At 35.9% G+C, this 19,400-nt stretch overlaps 1 protein-coding gene and 1 long non-coding RNA gene across 3 annotated transcripts; both read right to left on the reverse strand.

Moving 5' to 3' along the window:
• Nucleotides 1-8,122: 8,122 nt before the first annotated feature.
• On the reverse strand, nucleotides 8,123-9,831 carry LOC115919350. The gene is made up of 2 exons (XR_004061808.1): nucleotides 8,304-9,831; nucleotides 8,123-8,241 (listed from the first exon to the last, which is right to left on the reverse strand). It is a non-coding gene; the product is annotated as an uncharacterized LOC115919350 (long non-coding RNA).
• Nucleotides 9,832-9,853: 22 nt separating this feature from the next.
• LOC753172 (DNA-directed RNA polymerase III subunit RPC4) lies at nucleotides 9,854-17,412 on the reverse strand. 2 transcript variants are annotated; one of them, XM_030972879.1, is made up of 9 exons: nucleotides 16,969-17,412; nucleotides 15,497-15,681; nucleotides 14,931-14,980; nucleotides 14,189-14,382; nucleotides 13,538-13,704; nucleotides 13,098-13,284; nucleotides 12,215-12,516; nucleotides 11,374-11,511; nucleotides 9,854-10,329 (listed from the first exon to the last, which is right to left on the reverse strand). In XM_030972879.1, the coding sequence occupies exons 2-9, from the start codon at nucleotides 15,638-15,640 to the stop codon at nucleotides 10,204-10,206; spliced, it is 1,308 nt and encodes a 435-aa protein (XP_030828739.1). In that variant the 5' UTR covers nucleotides 15,641-15,681; nucleotides 16,969-17,412; the 3' UTR covers nucleotides 9,854-10,203. The 2 variants fall into 2 exon arrangements, with proteins under 2 accessions (XP_030828739.1, XP_030828740.1); XM_030972880.1 differs by having other exon boundaries at nucleotides 14,189-14,379; nucleotides 16,969-17,411.
• Between the last annotated feature and the right edge of the window lie 1,988 nt (nucleotides 17,413-19,400).

The following is a 19,400-nucleotide window of genomic DNA, read 5'->3' on the forward strand; positions in this document are numbered from 1 at the left end:
ATGGCAGTAGATTTAAGCTTTTAGCAAAAAAAAAAAAAAATTCCCCTCGAAGATCACAAAGATTTTATTTTTTTCAATCTGCCATTTTATTATAATTTTTTGCAAATTATAATACATCATCTTGATGGAGGGAATAGAAAATTAACACCATATCACACTGAAAGATGTTACTCGAAAATGTTGGAATGGGCTGGGGGCATCCTTTCAGACAATGCTACAGAGGGATATTCAAGGTTGCACATAAGTGAATGTGGGAGGAGCTTCGTCAGCCTGAGCAATATTTGGTATTATAAATTAGATAAGGCATTTTATGATGCACAACAATACTGTTCATAACTTTGAAAGAAATTCATATTTGAGACACTGCATAATTATGTACCTGATATTATGAGAGACGGGGTTCCCTTCCCTCCATTAAACATGACTTTTGTATACTTTTGAAAATATTCAATACTATATCAACATTTTTCTATTTCTCCTATATACTCTCTCGAGGTAGGCCTATTCATGCCATCAAACATTACATCTCGGTCAGCGATGCACATAATTTATAACTATACAGGTTTATCAATGTATTCCTTTTTTGTAAAGTTGTATATCAGAGTTAAACTTTATAATGACTTAACAAAAGGCTGAAGGTTAACACAAGGAATCTGAACTGTCACATTTTACATTTTATTTCAATTTTCATATAAGTTGTTAATGTTGTTTGATATAACGTGATGGGTCTTCCGATTTATTTATGTAAAGGCCTATTTGGAAACTAGGAGCATGCATGTTGCTCTGTGTAGTATGTCCATGTTTTCCCTTAACAATTGGAAAAGGAACGTTCCAACTTCATCGCAGTATTTGCTTGACAAACGTTTCAAAATATACCACTTATCAGTGCAGGTTTTATTTGAGGAAAAGATTTCTATAGAAATATGGTAATTACAGGTTTCACCCCGTTCGTTTATCTTTGATTTTACTCATACAATTTTGTTTGAAGAAAAATAAAACAGTTTAGAGATCGAGGTGTGCCTCAAAGTAGAACATAGACCAGACTCGCTTTCTAAAAGGTTTAGCTATATGTACCCGACGCAGAACTTTATGATTAACTCTCTCTCTTCTCTCTCTCTCTCTCTCTCTCTCTCTCTCTCTCTCTCTCTCTCTCTCTCTCTCTCTCTCTCTCGTCATTTCCCTGTTTCTCCATCTCCCCGTCCGCGAGCTTAAAGCGATTCAAATTACTATATTCAACAGTCCTCAATACTTAATCAATAGACTTTCATTAATTATTGTTTTCTTCAAGTGTTCAGATACTGCTCTCCTACACTCAGTTAATTTGTGATCTCTTACTTCTTCCTAAATTATGCTTGACGGTTGAAATGAAGGAATCCTTCCATGCACTCTTCTTAAAAGTCTCTCATTTCCGACTATTCGGCCTGATTCCCGATTATAATACTGTCTTCAACTTCGACCATCTGTATCACCAGTCCTCCTCCATTCCCATTCCCGAGTTTTCAGCGAATTCTCCAGCTTAATTAATCCATTCATAATTTCTGACTCCTTCTCCACCAGTCCTTCTCCTTGCCCTATATTGTGCATTAATTGTCTTTGTCTCCCTCCTTTCTTCCACGATAGTGTTTGCCACCAACTCTTCTTCTTTCTTGTTCTCCTATAGAGCTCCGGTTTTGGCTCCCCCTTCTGCGGCCTTCATTCTCTTCCTCCCCCTTGTCTATTTAATTGTTTGTCCTCACATATTTGTTTTTTGTTGTACTTTCTTTCCTTCATTAATTGGAAGTTTTAATCATGAAAAGAATTTTGTGCCAATTTGATTGATATTGCTCCGGGACCACAATTATATATAAAAAAACATACCGTTGAATAAATAAAAATTTGGGTAGGTTTATGTCGTTCATTCTCATTCTTTGTGTACTTCTTTTCTCATAATATATTTGACAAATATAAGGAAGAATATGAACGACTGATAGTAAAAACAGATTTGATTTGAAATCAGTTTGTATCATTGAAACCTCTTTGGTTACATTTTACTTTCAGAGAAAATGTTTATATTTTTTTCTCCCCGTAAAATAAATCCTCGAATAAAATGCTAGCCAAATAATTATGTTGTTGTCGTTGTTGTTCGTTTGTTTTTATAATTGCGTTATCAAACGTTAATTCTTCTAGAGATTTAACGATCTCAGAACAAGTGACTTTATGAACACCAGTGATAATCATCTATGATCGTTTAAATAAAAGCCTTCCCCTTTGCCAAGACAACTCTTTCAAGAAATTGCTCCCATTTGGCCTTTCCTCACTAACTTTTCTCTCTCAGTTTAATGCCATTCTCCCGCTATCTCTCTTTTTGTCTCCATCAACATCTATCTTTCTCTTTCTTTCCACTTCTCCCATCTTCAACTTTTCTCTCACATTACTTTTGTTGTAGTTGTACACTTAAAACTTGAAAGTTTGAAGTAAAAATATTGAACCAATAAAAAGTTATCAAAGTGTGACGATAGAATGAAATAAAAGGGAGTAAATTAATCATCAAGTTACGTCAATGGAGACGGGTACATTATTTTATTACATTAGGTCACACATCAATATCAAATGTACAAATAGAAATATTTCATAAGAGAAAAAAATATGACCATCATTAGTCAGTCATTGATAATTTCCTTATTTTCTTGAAAAGTAAAACATATCTCAGGGTAAATCGAAGCTATTTGTCCCATGAGCTATCAGCAACATCTAATAATTTGGTATGGGTGATCTCTTTGTCAAAATAATAGTTCTACTAGTGCTTGGATCAGACTGAATATCAAGTGAAATAACTCATAAGCCAATATTTCCAGAACTCTACATTACATGGTAACATATATGGGACACCAAATAACTCAATATTATGGAATTACTTTTTTTTTTATCCAACAGCATTTAAATGAAACCAATTTATTCTTCAATAATGGACCAATCAACAACATAAAGCATGTTGAACTGTGCCTTCATATTAATTCCATCTTTAACAGATAACTATAACCATTTTCTATTGAACAAGGAGAACACCTGGACAAATCATTAATCCTAACAACTGGCTCTTGTTACTTTAATTAAAATAAAAGGGAAAATGAAGAAAAAAGTAAAGAGTGAATCCTCTGAAACAGTCATTTACCCATAGACTACTGAATTCTCTCATTCTCACTGGCTTCAATACAGGAGCCACCTGGGTCCCGTAGTCGATGGGTTAACTAATGGGTATTCAGGTATACAAGTTGATGCCATTCTGGCTTTCAGCATATTATGAACTCTATTTGCATGAAGAACATTCTCAATAGCTAAATAAAAAAGGGCAATGTATCAACTACATCTACATACTTTATATCATCTTTAGTTTAAAGTCTATAAGACAAGCAGACACATCAAACATGTGGCGAATATAAATTCAGACATGTACAAGTGGGAAGGGTATTGCATATTCCTGAATAAAATCATTTCCATCATTCACTTCTTCATTTCTTCTACAATATATGGTGGACCATTCCAAATGTTACAAACCCATATTAGACATCACCTGTATTCTAACTTTTGTTTAAGAAGAATCATGCATGTTTGATAACAGTACACAAGTAGTAAAGATTGCCATATATTTATTTCTGCTGGAGTCACAATGCAATTTACAAGATGACAAATCTTGTGGCCACTGTAGCCATGCTATTTTGCTAATATTACAGTATTATGTAGCCTGCCTTTTAGACTTATGACATTACAGGCTTCTTATTTTGTACATCAATTTGTTACTTGACATTTGACAATGTAGCATTCTATTCTAAAACTCAATATTATGCTACCTTAACACTAACATAAACATAACACACACTGGGAATTAGTGTTAAACAAATATAAATCATTGTTATCACTGTAGTCTGTGTAATCTTTGATACAAGACTGGAAATTTGCTAAAATTACCAAGGAACTGCATTCAATTTTTTGGTGGTGATATATGAAAACAATTATATATTTTGTGTTTGTCATGATCTTCAACTGCAATTCCAATTACTTTTCACACTCATCATAATTCATTGCAAAAACACAAAAATTGAGCCTTGATGTGGCAATTGATATCTTTTTTCAAACCAAAGGGACAAAAACAATGTAGCATATCAAATACAGATCGTTAGGCTAGGAGAAACATGAACAACAAGATTATGAAATATTATGTTGTGAAACATACTATGAGATCAAACAGGAATATATGTATGTTACATAAGGTTTGATCATGTTTTGATTTTTGATGTTGTTGTATATATTGTGCAATTACAAACAATAGCCACTTCAGGTATTTATAGATAATTGTTGACCAGCAGTCCTTGTGAGGAGAGTCTCAAATAAGCCAATCAAATCTGTTCAACTAAAGTAACAAAACATTTCTGGCACATGTCACTCAAGAAATTTATGATTTTAATTGACAATGTTTTTGAAGTGCCAATATTGCTGCTTACTACATTTTTGCTTCTCAACCATCGATCAAATTGATGATAACATGTCATGCATTTTGTTTTTGGTATTATGATGGAGTTTGGTTCATTTGCACAATTGGAAGGAACTTAGAGGAGGTACATAACTCCTACCTGAGCTATCAAATAACATAATAAACAGTATTATAAATCTAAATTCATACAAAAAGGACAAATCTGAAATATCTTATGTTCAGGCCTGAGCCTCAATATAAAGAAAATATAAATTGTTCATAAAAGTTTAGAATAGAAAGAGAAACATTTGACAAAATGTCTTATTGTCTCTAAAATATCATTTGTTGGAAAGAGAATTTTCTGAATAAAGGTACCAATAAATTGTTGATTTTCTTAAAATATAAACCAATAATAAATCAAGGAAATACCTTGCCTATAAATCCCTTCATGAAGGTGGAGGGGAATGAACTGTGCTGCCATCATTCTTCAAGTTCAACCATAATAAAACAAAAGTTATGAATTAGTTTCATTATTTGATAATCAAAATATTGCTCTATTATTAACCACTTGTATACTGCTCCAGATCTTCAACGGGAAACAGCATATTCCAATTTCATATTCAGGCTGCACTCGCTGAAACCCAGGAAGTACTCAAAGAGAAGGCTAACTCTCCTCCAAGTGAAAGATTCCATCCACATGAATTAAACATCTCAAAGTTCAGATGCGGAAATAAAAGGTCCTTCTTACGCAGCCTTCATCTCAGGGTCTGCCGAGCAAAATTGTGCAATCTCTTTAAGATTTGTAAGAATGATCCTCTTCAATTATGAACTTTTATTTGGTGTATCAAGGTCTTCCAGAAATGATTCCTGCGAGACAGAATAGATGGAGTATGCATCTGTAGAAAAAAGTAATATGAAATTCAGGAAAGATAATTTTTATATTTGATCATGCTACAAAGTAAAGGTGAAGAAAATGCATTTTTACCGTGCAATGTTTGGACTTTTGGTAAATTGCTGGCCTCCGACGTCTTCATCAATATATTTTAAAAGCATTGCTATCTGATGTTTCAGTGTGCATTGCTGAAAATTAAGAAAAACTGGTCAACGGTAGTTTGTTTGAACATTATTCATAAAGGAAGATATCAGAACTCCTAAAGATATTAAAGCTAATATAAGGAGCGCGAGTTAGATTTTTTAAACTCAGGAGTAAGCATTCAAAATGTTAATGTTATTCTTCTTCCATTGTAAGTAGATTATAGAGGTAACTTTTCCTAATACATTGTGAGCTCCTAGGGGTAGATATATATTTCGACCAGTAGTTTTAACGAGTGAGCTCAAACGTACCAACTACCAACTGCAAATTCACTTACAACCTCACTACTTTCAATCGACACCCAACATAAATCATTTCATATGGGGCTACAATAAAAGTTATGCACGTGAAAGGATACAGACACTGAGCGCACTAGCTCCCAGGGCAAGTGCCATCCAACTATTCCGCTTGACATATCTCGATCTAGACAGAATATCGACATTTTTCCTGTGGGCGCCCGTCATCTTATCCATATATTCTTTGTCCCGTACTGATAGATCATCTCGAGAAAAGTCTACCCTCCTCATTTTTTCGGGAGGCTTCTGAGGATTGCTCGGTCCTTCTCCAGTTGGTGACGCCATTTTCAGAGATTATGTAACTTGAAATCGCCGGTAGCGCCCGCTGATCGAATATCGTTGCTCGCCTCATCAGCTTCTCCTTGGCTGTATCACAAATCTATCTGTCTGATCATTTGTGGTAGGGTCCATGGTCTGATCGTGTATCCCAATGTGTTTGATACGCTTGAATAAACAAGTTCTTGCTGCAGAAAAGGGTACTTGCAAACCCCCTCCCTATTGAGATGTACAGTCAACCAGCCATACCATGCACCTCCCCCTCTTCCTCCCTCCCGGGCCTCCCTCCCGGGCCTCCCTCCCGGGCCTCCCTCCCGGGCCTCCCTCCCGGGCCTCCCTCCCGGGCCTCCCTCCCGGGCCTCCCTCCCCCTAATTTGTGTGCACCCTGGGTGCCATTTAATATAGGCATATGTGCCCTATATAATAACAATTTAGATTCTTGTGGGCTTTTATAAATTCTTTTCGTTATATACATATTGTTATATTCAACTTCCTATTAAGGATTCATTGAAATGCTTCATCCTTGTATATAAAAATGGTCTGAATTCTGGAAAACTGTTGAAATTATGATTAGATATAAATAATCCTTCATTCAATTCATTTCATTTAATAAATAAATGCAGGATATCTACTTCCAAAATGTACTGAGTAATTATTGCAAAACTGGTGATCTCGAAATGAAATATAAACTGTGATATTATTCTTAAAACTAGAAAGAAAAGAGAAAATAACCACAACTGTCTGTTATTTTTAGCATTTATTCATCATATATTGTATACATATGTTGCTTTTATTTGAGTTTTGTCAGTTACAGATAAATTTCACACTCTTCATTCACTGTAACAATAATAGATGTGTATATTATGTAAAAGTATAAATATGTTTACTTTTCTAGAAACAAAAACTTTTATCAACAATTTTTTTTAATGAACCAGATTGTACTTGCTCACTTTCTTTGAAGGCCATTTTACACAAATAAGTACATTGTTACATCAATTAGAAATAAAAACGAAAATACTCCTGTTTGAGAGAAGAAAGTCTGTTCATTTAAAGACCGTCAACACTACTGGGCCAGAAGGGATTAGACCACACAGCGAGGTCACTGACAGGTGGCTATCTCATTAACTCAGCTCTCAACTGACATTAGAAAAAGAGGATCATGGGGGACCAACAGGCACCGATTGGGGAAGTTTTCTACATAGAGGGAGCAAGTAGCTACAAGTAGGAGATTGGGGCTTTAATTTAATTGATCTATGCATGAAAGAAAGTGACAACATATATCATAAAGTATTGTAAAGATGAGTAGTGTATCTCAAGAATACTGTAATTAATGAAGTACAGTAAATAAAATCTCCTAAATGGGCTTCAGTATGTACTATACTTGTATAGACATACAATACACAGTAAATTCTGAAGAGCGGGCAGGGCTGGGGCGAAAATGCATCTCAACACCAACCCTTATTTCCTAACTGGAAACCTCTGCAGAATCAGAGGAAATGTTAAAACATTGATATCTTTCATTTCAAAGCAATATGGAATTTTTACTGCATACCCAGTATATAGTTATAAAGAAATTCTACAACATCCCATAATGTTTCCAATAGATTTGAACTGATGAGATGCAGAGGAGAGTAGTTCTTCTTCTTCTACATGTAATCTTCAAAGGCCTATGCCGCCTATCTCTGAAGATCTGTAAGTAGATTACCAGTTGTGTAATGAGTATCCAGGCATACTAAACACCGGCTTCACACCCTACTCTTTGCGAGCAGTGTGGCGTAGTAACTTGCAGTCTCTAGTTAACGTTCTAGTCCGAGGAACGGAGTGTTTTTGTTGAACCTAAGCCCGCATTGAAAACAGAGCTAGAGGGGAAGGGCACACTTACACTTAACGCAACGCCAATCTTTTTTTTGAATTTTTGCTGCTCAGAACGGGACTCAAACCTACAAAAGTCATTTTGAGAGTCAGATGACAATCCGATCGCATAACATCGTCTCTTTTTTTTTGTTAGAGAGAGAGAGAGTTGCATCAAATTTCTTGATCTGCAGCCTCCTTCATACATATTTGCAATGAAACACAACTCTAAAAAACAACTGTAGCATGACTTCCAAACAGAATAATCTATATAGGACCTGAAGACAACTCTAAAAAACAACTGCAGCATGACTTCCAAACAGAATAATCTATATAGGACCTGAAGACATATACTTTTAGCTGTTCAGTCTCAATGCCCTTGTCAAATCAGAACTACATACGTATTGGGGGTAACCATAACCAACATACCCAGTAGATTGTATAAATATTACCAAACAAGACTGAAAGAAAGCAGCAATGTTTAAGATCATATTCTACATTCTGCTACCAAGTCAAGATAATCAAATTGATGCAGATTACAGCCTTTCCTATGACTGAAAGACCTTTAATACCTCACAATTTTAATATTACTATTCATGATGACCATTAGGAGCCCAAATTACAAATGTTTAAGCTTTCTTGGAAGAAAAAAATGGGTCACATCCTTCAGTATGCCCTGTGCTTTATACAAAATAATAATCATCCCAATAATTTGAAATAGCTTGCATCCAGTGGTATATTGAAGATGTCGATTATTAGGAACCTTTAAACCAAATGGGGGAAAAATACAAAACTGGCTTCAACGAATAAATTTTGAATGTTTAATATATTTGTACATAATTCAAAATAAATTTTACCATTATATCTGTTGATATAACAATATCTCCTTCTGCGGCAATATGCCAAACAATGCTAGATTTTCATTTCTTACAAAAAAGTTTTAGAACCTATTTCAAACAATATCTGAGGTATATATTTTAAACACTTACTGTTCTCGAGGTTCACTAGCAAGCAAATAATTTGCCAATAGTCAGAGGTGTAGCATCATGTATCCATTTTATTACAGCAACAATATAAAACAAAAACAACATTTGTTGTTCTCTTTTTTTACTTGATATATTGGTGGGCTGCACCAAATTGTTTGGTGGGCCGAATGGAGGCCCATGGGCTACAGTTCAAGAATGCAAAACTTATGAAAATTAAAATGTAATACTTTTTCATTCCACAATGATTCACCCAAATATTACATTGAAATGGAAAAGCTTCAGTTTCTTGACAGCATGATTTACTAGAATTCATTGAACACTCATTCATCCAACTAAAATTTGTACTGCAACAATAAGATAAGGTGTTCTTTGAGTATGATAAAGACCTTCATTTTCAGGTAAGAGAGATATGACAGGGTTACAGGTGGAGTACAATGGCCTGGAGTGGTACTCTAAAAACCATCTTAATCTTTTATGATAGTAAAATAATGTAAATATTCATCATAAATATAAAGTAAGGCAAGTCATTGGTTTACATCTGTAAAATTTGCTGTGCACATGTATAGTTAAACAAAGCAACAGTGCAAACACCCACCTCCCAAATCTTTTTTTTTTAACAATTGATTTTTTTTGGTCTTCAAACAATTAACATTAATGTCTTTTATATAATAGATAACTTATTTTTCAGAATATGGCCTGGATGGATATGCATAAAGACCAGCACAATATAAACCTCAGTAAGCATAAATGCTTATCATCTGTTCACAGATAATTTTAAACTGCATTTTAAGGATGTGGACCTTTTAAAGCCTCTCTGCACTAGTTTGGCCAGGAGGGATTAGACCTCCCTGCATCATCACAGACAGGTGGTTATCTCGTCAAATCAGCTTTCAATTAACATTAAAAAAGGGGACCATGGGGGACCAATGGTCACCGCTTGGTCATTGTTTGCTACATAGAGGACGCAAGTAGCTACAATTAGTGCTGTGGGGATTTAAAGATGTTGTTCATATAACACCTGTCGCATCAACCAACTGTCAATAATAACTGCTTTTCTGGTTTCCTTTGAGTTACCGGTAACTGTCTCCACAGCTCGACTTGTAGAAGAATAGAATGTTCAAAATCCTTTCTGTTGATCAGGAACTATAATCTCTGCTTTTCTGGTTTCCCTTGAGCTGTCTGTCTCCACAGCTTGACTCGTAGAAGAAGAAAATGTTCAAAATCCTTTCTGTCCATTATAAAGAGGGGTTTTCATCAGGTGGGCATAGATAGTAAGCTCTCAAAGTCTGGAGTGCATATAACACGATGCTTGATGTGCCCCAGGGTCAGCATCTCACTCATCTCCTCTCCTCCTTCTCGGATGTGAATGGAAACCAGGTCCTATCAATGAGAACGGAATAAATTGGAAGAATGAATAGATTACCATGCAAGGTGATTAACTCTTTGCTGTGCCAGTGTAACCTCTATGTGACATACAGAAAAAGTCATATTTTATCACTTGTATCTCCACCACGTAGTCCATGTGGTCTTCATTTCAAATCAAGCAATCCAAAATCCAAATACAGGCCATAAGCTTTTATATAAATACATACATATATATTTTTTGGTGGGGGGGGGGCAGGATGGGAAGAGAGTGGTAAATGTAGATCACAGTCTTGCCCCAGGATATTAAGGCCACAGTGGAACTTAAACCATGAACTATGTGATCCAGTCCAGTGAGGTATCCATTAGACCACATCACCTCTACCATATAATGATAAATTGTCTCTATGACCTTACAAATTACTTTGGAATAACCAGACTGAATCTCCAAACTATGATTATCACAACTCTTTGACTTCAAGAAATAAATCCTGCCAGGTAACCATATAACACCTTGGTCAAGGGAGACAACTACTGATAAAATGCCTTGTCTAAGGATAGGAGTTCAAACTAACCCTTTAAGTTGGTCGGATCGGAGCGATACCCTCGCACCTTTAAGTGCCTTTTCATGACTTTGAATTTGAAAATATTAGTCTAATAATAGAGGCAAAACATGCATGTTGCCATCTTGGATTTTAATGACAATGGACAAAAAATGTGTGCCTACATTATATTCCAAGATGGCGGCTCGCATGTTTTGCCTCTATTATTAGACTAATATTTTCAAATTCAAAGTCATGAAAAGGCACTAAATATCAAGAAGCATGGTCTACAACAACTCCAAATGACAAAATTATGCCAGCTATGCATGTTTTTTTAGCATTTGATAGCCTAAGACTTTTTTGGCATTAAAACAAAAAAATGTCATTGATCGGCGATCGGAATTTATTATCCGATTTCGCCTGATCCAAGGAATGGTTACAGGGTTGGTTCGAACCCTTGACCTTAATTTGGAACACAACGATCACAGCATTTTTCTTGTAAGGTTACACTGCTGCCTACCTGAAGGAAGCCGGAAGGTGTTCCCATAGAAACATCCAGAGTGACCCCGTTAGTGAGGACCAGTCTCGTCTTGCCCGACTTCAAGATTTGGAGCTTACCCAAGAACCCCTCTGGTAGATCCTTCAGTGTGCAGGGTCTCTGTAAAGCAATAAATAATGCAATTTAAGCTCTCATGTCCAAAGAGATAATAGTAATAATAGTAAAATTTGTATAGCACTTAATGCTACGTTTTCGAAGTGCTTTATAATGCTATTTTTATTACCCTGGTCATTGAATTTTATTGCTAATCAGCACATGAGAGTGTACACGCTCTACTACCTGGAGAGTATTTTTGCCAGGTGCCATTTTACAAGCACACACATGCCACTCCAACCATATTAACATTCCTACCGGGTGCCCATTTAACACTAAAGTAGAGAGTGGCAATTGTAGATTAATGTCTTGCCAAAGGACATTAGTACCACAATGGGACTCGAACCAAGAATCGTGTTATCGACAGTCGGTGGCACATCATATGTGCCAAAAATGATATCATTCTACAACAATAACATATTTAAATAGGTACAGCTGGCGACATTAATTTTGGGTAATGTTTAACAAAATCATAAATTTGCAATACAACAGGGTTTTTAATGGATTACCTACCATATTAGTATGGATTTATATAATGCAATTATCTATGCATAGAACTCTTTATTTTCTATGCATAGCTACAAAACATTAGTAGCACTCTTATAAACAAAATAGGGCAGTGACCAAGAGGGAATAAAATTTGCTCATCAAGAAGATCGAGTAGGAAGATCCAGTAAAACTGACTATTTTAATAGCTTTTGATTGCTACCTTTTTTGAGCTACTGCTTGGCTTCTCAACACCCCCACTTGCTGAAATAGTGGGCTTCTTGTCTTCCTCTTCCTCCTCCACTATCGGTAGACCAGGCAGAGTGTCTGGGAGCTGGAAGAACAGGGGCTCTTCCTTGGACTTCCGCCTCCTGCTGAAGATTGTCGCACAGGTGACCCTTCCAGTGTCAAAGTCATCTTGGAAGGCATCCGAGATGGAGACCGGTGGTAGAAGGCCGGAGATTGGTTTCTTCTCATCCGAGGTGTCCATGTCCTCGTCGACTTCATCCTTGGGTTCAAGCTTGACTGAAAGATCAGGATCATTGTTTATAGAAGAGGGGGTCATAAATACTTGGTCATTATACCGAAACAAGCAAGCATCAAAGACTTGAGTCTATGAATTAACAACCAGACACATAATATATATACTTGTAGATGAAAATGTAGCATGCACAGATGCGATTAGCCCCCCCCCCCCCCCCCCACCCCCACCCCCCAAAAAAGGATGTTTTATTTGTATACTGTTTGATCAGCAATGTTGGTCAAAAGTGATTTTAACCATTAGTCAGGGATGCCAGTTAGAATTGATCAGAGGGCCTGAAAATCACCTGGAATGAGCTATTTTGTACACAAAAAAAGCCTAAACTATGGTGACGGTCTGAAAATAACTGGCCAGGGCCAGAAATCAGGCTAGTGCCTGACAACTGGCATCCCTGATTAGTTCTTCATATCATGGGACATAGCTAGAAATGCTACGATAATATACATATATGTACTGAAAGGTGCATCTTGGAATACATAATCCCATTTCACCTACTGCATGTTAGTGTTTTCCAGAGCTATATCATCCAAATCATCCTTTTATCGCAGACTTCATGCTAAGTTACCTTTGACATCTTCATCAGCTTGCACATCATCAGTCTCCATCTTCACATCCAAATCTTCTTCTTTGATAATTGGTTTCTTTTCATCCTTCACTGATTGTGTTTTAAGAGGTTTGAATGGTTTAGCCATGGGTAATGAAATGGGTTGATATCTATCATCTTCGGTTGAATCTCCAAGGTCACTGATGAACTATATAAAGAGAAAGATACATGTATAAGAAAATAATATGAAGAAAATGACTTTGAAAAAATACAACACAGCTGGGCAAGAAGCTTCTACAATTTTTTTAATTAAAAAAAAAATCTTATTAATTTTATCTTTGGAACACTGCTATGTGTTTCATGTGATTTTATTGTAACCTGAATGTATTTTCAGTATTCTCAATAAATCATGTAATTCATAAATTATCAAATCATTAATCATGATCATTATTATCACTTACATCATCTCTGACAAGTTCTCTCAGAAGATCGCTATCCCCAACGAAGTCTCCAGTTCCATTCATGTTCTTCTTGTTGCCACCTTTGCCGCCCCTAGAGGAGAACTTTCCATCTCCTCCTCCCCCTCCTCCTCCACGAAAACTTGGCTGCTCAAACACCTTGGAAGAAGCTATGCAATAACAAATGTCAATTAAAAAACTATTGAATGCAGCACTTTGAATTGAAGCAGAGATGTAACAGTAATCATCATCATCTGATATACGAGAGTGAGGTTATCCTGTATATCTTCCGGTCGTCTTCCAAAATATAAGTTCAACTGACAGTTAACGACTTAAACGGGAGTGCAACATGCATGGATGTCATGTTACACAAAATTGTTTGGCAAGCCACTGTTTATCTAAACCAGTCTTAAAAATATCTGTGTTACATGCATAAAAACATAAAACATGTTTATGTTATTATGTAGATGTATAACGTTGTATAACATCTCCTGTTTAATTTTTGCATACAGTATAGAAAGATAGTGAATCTTTATCATTAAAATTGTGCAAATGGCTAGCCCTTATGTCAACCTATAGTCCTTGATAGTAAATTGCCATTATCTGATAGTATTCTGTTTCAATATGTAAAAGACAATACTTGTTTAAACTTACCTCTTGCATTCATTCTCTCTGTTGGGCCTCCCTCAAAAATGGATGAATGGGACTGGATAAACTCTGTCCTGTCTCTCCCCCTACCTCTCCCCTTTCCTCTTCCCCTTCCTCTGCCTCCTCTTCCACCCCTATCCCCATCTCCGGACCTTCTTGATGTAGATGGTGATGATGAAGATGATGCTGCTTCTCCTCTGCTTTTAACAAATAAAAAAAAAAATTGTTAAATGAAACATTGTTATATCGCCTAAATGTAATACAGTCCAACCTGTCTACAGCGACCACCCAAGGGAAACACAAAAAGTGGTCTTTGTAGACAAGTGGTCTTTGTAGACAGGTTCCTTTAGTACATGTTTCAAGAGAAACAAAACATGTGCTTGTTGTAGACAGGTGGTCTTTGTAGACAGGTGGTCACTAAAGCAGATTTGACTGTACAATATCAAAAGCTGATTAAACATGAGATAGGTTAAGCTTTTATGGTAAAATTTGCCTCATATGAGTATTCCAATGCACCATACAAAGGTGGTAAAACAAATGAACAAACAAGCAAACCAAACATTAATCTGTCAGCAGTGTTCTCTTGTTCAACTGTTGACTTCAAGAAGTTCTAATAATTCAAGAGTCATATGACTGTAAGCAACACATCGAGAGAAAAGACGTTTTTTGTTTGTTTCTAAATTTGTCTTGGAATGCTGACTTCTGCAGGTCCTAAACTAAAGAAAATACAAATATACAATCTACTTACTCATCTTTACTTTTGTCTCGCCTTGTTGGAATATTAGGTTTGAAAGATTTCTGCAAGAAAATAAAAAGAACAAAACATGACCATTAAACTACTGGACATGTTTTATGTTTAGTCTCATGAAAAAACTTCTTACACTTCTTTTACCTTTATATTTGTTTTTCTGTGGAAAATCTTGAATATTATTTTCGATGACAGTGATTTCCGAATGGCTCTTTTTTCTGGAAACAATATGGAATAGATTTACCAGTATTAGTGCTCCCAAGGTTCTATGACACACCCTAGCAACAGTTACTCGGCAGTCATTGCCAACAAAAATTCTAAATCCTAGATTTGTCTTAACCCTAAACCTAACTGAGAAAACCCAATTGCAACCCCAACCCTAACCCACAAATTTTATGGTATAAAGCAAACGCAAATGTCAGGTTACTGCTCCATTACCTCTTTTGAATCATTTAGTAAATAAACCCATTTTCATAATTTTGTCATTGTGTTTTATCAATCGTGTACTTACATTTTATGAATAAGAGCGATTAATTACCATGATTGTTATGAATGGCTAACCTTACCTTGGGTATGCCTCCTAGAGTCAGGTCACGCGTGCGTAGAGAGGGCAATCGTTCACTTGGTTTGATGACACTCCCTCGTCTGTTGATAAGCCCACGAGGGATGCTTCCCGGTGATCCCTGCCCCTGAGATGGTTTTTCTGCCATGCTATTTATCTCTCCTTTATTATGTAGAAATGTCTAGTAATCTGTTAAAATAATGAAGACATAAAAATCAAATAAAATATCAATTTTATGATAAATGTAATCATCACAAGATTTTCAAGAGGCTTTCGTCTTGTCTGCAAGGTATTAGACACCTCTAGACTAAATGGGCAAACATAATAAATAATTCAAATTTGGTCGTGTTGATCATTCAATCCATTGGAAGAAAAAAAGAGGCAGCCCATTCAATTCCAGTGAGATTTTACATAAACCTGAAATGCTCTGAAAATCCTGGAATACATTGTTGCCACATTAAGAAATTTACCTTGAATGTTGCTAGAATAGATAGTTACCTAGCATTTGTAACAAATGATATTGGCATACCACTCGCATGTCACTCTGCAAAATGCAAACACGAGCTCAGTGTCAAAGAGAAAAAGATATTACAATCCACCTATGTTTTTGCTATTGTATTGTTTTTGTATTTTTTCCTTTGTCTTGTTTGTCTCATCTTCTCTCTCCCTCTCCCTACTCCGTCTATCTTCCTTATTCGACCCTCTTTTTCACTCACTTTCTCACTTTTTGTCTTTCATTAAATACACTTGGAGATGGAATGAATCAATGAAACTGAAAGCCCATTTTGTATAATTTTTTTTTAAATTTTCCTTCACATTTTCTCTCTCTCTCTATGGGCTAGACTAGCCTCTGATTTTCCTTCTCTTTCTCCTTTCAACAGCATGTCCTCAGCTCCCCCCCCCCCTTCACTTGCTAGTACTAGTACCACACATCATCATCATCATCACTGAAGTCAGACGTACTTAACCTTACTCTCGGCATCAGCAGAACAGTACATGATGTCCCGGCACAGACTGATTTCTCGTTCTCTAAGATCTACAAACCTTTACAAAAGTAGATCTATCATTGAATTAGATATTGAAACTCTTTGTAACATCAACATGTAGACTAGTCAAGATTCGAGACAAGCTGAAATAAAATATTTGGCAAAAACAAAAAAGGAGATTCAATGATAATGCCAGTGGCAATGATAATGTAAAATTGTATTTGTAGTGGACTACATCCCTACACATCCCTACTCATGATTCGGAGGAGTGAGGAGGCCGGAGGAGTGAGGAGGCCGGAGGACTGGTAAAGATCTTCATATCTACACTTAACTAAGACTCTGGCAGATCTAGCTTGAAAGAAACGGTTAAACAGGCGAGTATAGACCTGTAAGTAACACTAACATGGAATACTATGATTGGGACTTGACAGTAAGTTAAGAGCGTGAATAAACCTCGATAAAAACCTTGGAAAAGAAAGAGAAACCTCACCTGATATGTCTAAAATTGCCCGTATTTCTTCGTCAGATCTATCATCTAGACTACAATTTCATTCAGAATCAAGACAGCACACACACTTCAGACGGAATAGATGAACAAGACTCCGACTAGAATCTACTCGCAATGCAATGGAAACCACGTCGTCGATCTTGCTGTAGTTCACTGGCGCTGCGCTTGGGCGGCACCTTTGATGTAGTTACCTTCAGAAATTGAGCTCAACACGTACACTGGGGAACTGCAATCAAATTGCATTGCACATGATATGACAAAAAAATGATATATAACATTTGTCAGTATATATTTAATTCACTCTTTCCCCCTGTATTGTACTTGTTCAAACTTTGTCTACGTTGATTATTGATTATTTTCCTCTGCTTGCAACAATTTCCATTCCCCATACCGAGATTTTTATATCACCCCTCTATATTTATCTCCCAACCCCCCCCCCCTTCTCCTCTCTCTCTCTCTCTCTAGACAAATAATTGTAACTAGATACTTAGATGCTTTACAAAAAAACACCTTCATAATTTCACCTCCCCCCCCCCCCAAAAAAAAAAAATAAATAAATAAAAAAACAAGGGAAACGCTCTCGGCGGTCTCGCCTGCATAACGCAATTCAATATGATAAACCAGAACGTCAATGACGTAGCGCTCATCCGCATCTCGCAACAACAAATATCGTAAATTTTATGTGGTACACTTTTGAACTGGTCAAAAAATAAAAATTTGATGCCCTGGAAGGGACATACTGTAATTTCATTTCATTTGCATAAAGTACCATAAATAATCAATAGAGCAAAATCTCACAATTCTGTGTAGAAGTTTAGTGTTCCAAATTTAGCTCTACCAGATAAGGCAAACCAAATCAAAATCGGTCAAGAAATGAAGGAGAAGAAGCCTTTTTTGTGATTTCGAATAAATTTGCATAAATTAGCATAATTAATTAATGGAAAACAATTTCAAAATTCTGTGTAGAAGTTTAGTGTACCAAAGTTAGCTCTACGATATAAAGCAAACCAAATCAAAATCAGTCAAGAAATGAAGGAGAAGAAGCCTTTTTTATGATTTCGAATAAATTTGCATAAATTAGCATAGATAATGAATTTCACGATTCTGTGACCTGAAATTCTACTCACATGATTGGGGAGACTTGATAACCCTATAGTCTAATTTTCATTGACTAAGAACTTATACTTTCAAAATTATATCAAAAATTCAAAAACTTAACCTTAGGTTAAGTTTTCGATGATGATGCTACAACATAGTCCAAGTCTGTTGACCTGAAATGACCTTTGACCTTGACTTTGTGATCTGAAATTCAACTCACATGATTGGGGGTACTTGATTACCCTATAGTCAAAGTTTTATTGACTAAGAACTTATACTTTATAAATTATATCAAAAATTCAAAAACTTAACCTTAGGTTAAGTTTTTGATGTTGACGCCGTCGCCTTCGCCGTCGCCGCCGCCGTCACCGGAAAAGCGGCGCCTATGTCTCGCTTTTTGCTACGCAGGCGAGACAATAAAAAATGATCGAGTCCATACGTTCGTTTTATCTGTTCCCGAAATATGAAAAACACAAACAAATGAGAAAGCAGGCTAATCTTGATGTATTATTGCAGCTTTATTTCACACATCTTCACAATCTAATGTTCATTGACAAAATAAGCTGAATATTTACCCCCAAACATGTTGTTAAAGGTAAAGACCAGTAATGGTCATGCGATTGCATTGTGAAAGAAACGTTGTGGAATCGATCAGAAAAGGTTGATCATCTAGCATCTAGCATCTGCAAGGTTCTGGAATCATCAAAATGATAAGAAATTTGGCCCATTCTTCGTAAAGTTCCAAGCACTATACACAGAAAGATGTATATGGGACTACCCTATCTCTCTCACACGACCATGAGAGAAATAAATTTACCAAATATATGAATTAGTAGGCGGTTTCCCGGCAAATTTTTTATCATCATGTATTAGTCAAAACATATTCTTTCACATGATTGGTAATGAGAGCTTCCATTTCATTTTTTGAAATTGGGGCGTTACCAATACTGGTCTTTACCTTTAATTTCATATTCTTATCATGAATATAACAATCATATTAATACAGGAGGTTACAGCTTACAATAACCATGCCTAGGCTATAGTCAACAGGTATTAAATTGTATGATTTTTTAAATAAAAAAGAACTACAATTGAGCAATTTAAAATAAACTTGAAACAGGATTATACCGTTATACTATAATTCAATATATGGTAAGCATTTTTTGAGTCAAATTATATACACATTGTATATTTATATATTTAACAAAGGCACCAAACTATGCTGAAAACGTAAAAAAAATATCCTGGAGAATATCTCATTTGGAAAATATTTTTCAAGGAGGAAAAGGGCTTGTTCTTTGAATATTGTGAAGTGT

Source organism: Strongylocentrotus purpuratus, unplaced genomic scaffold (genome assembly GCF_000002235.5).
Source record: "Strongylocentrotus purpuratus isolate Spur 01 unplaced genomic scaffold, Spur_5.0 spur5_scaffold_6, whole genome shotgun sequence".
Lineage (NCBI taxonomy): Eukaryota > Metazoa > Echinodermata > Echinoidea > Camarodonta > Strongylocentrotidae > Strongylocentrotus > Strongylocentrotus purpuratus.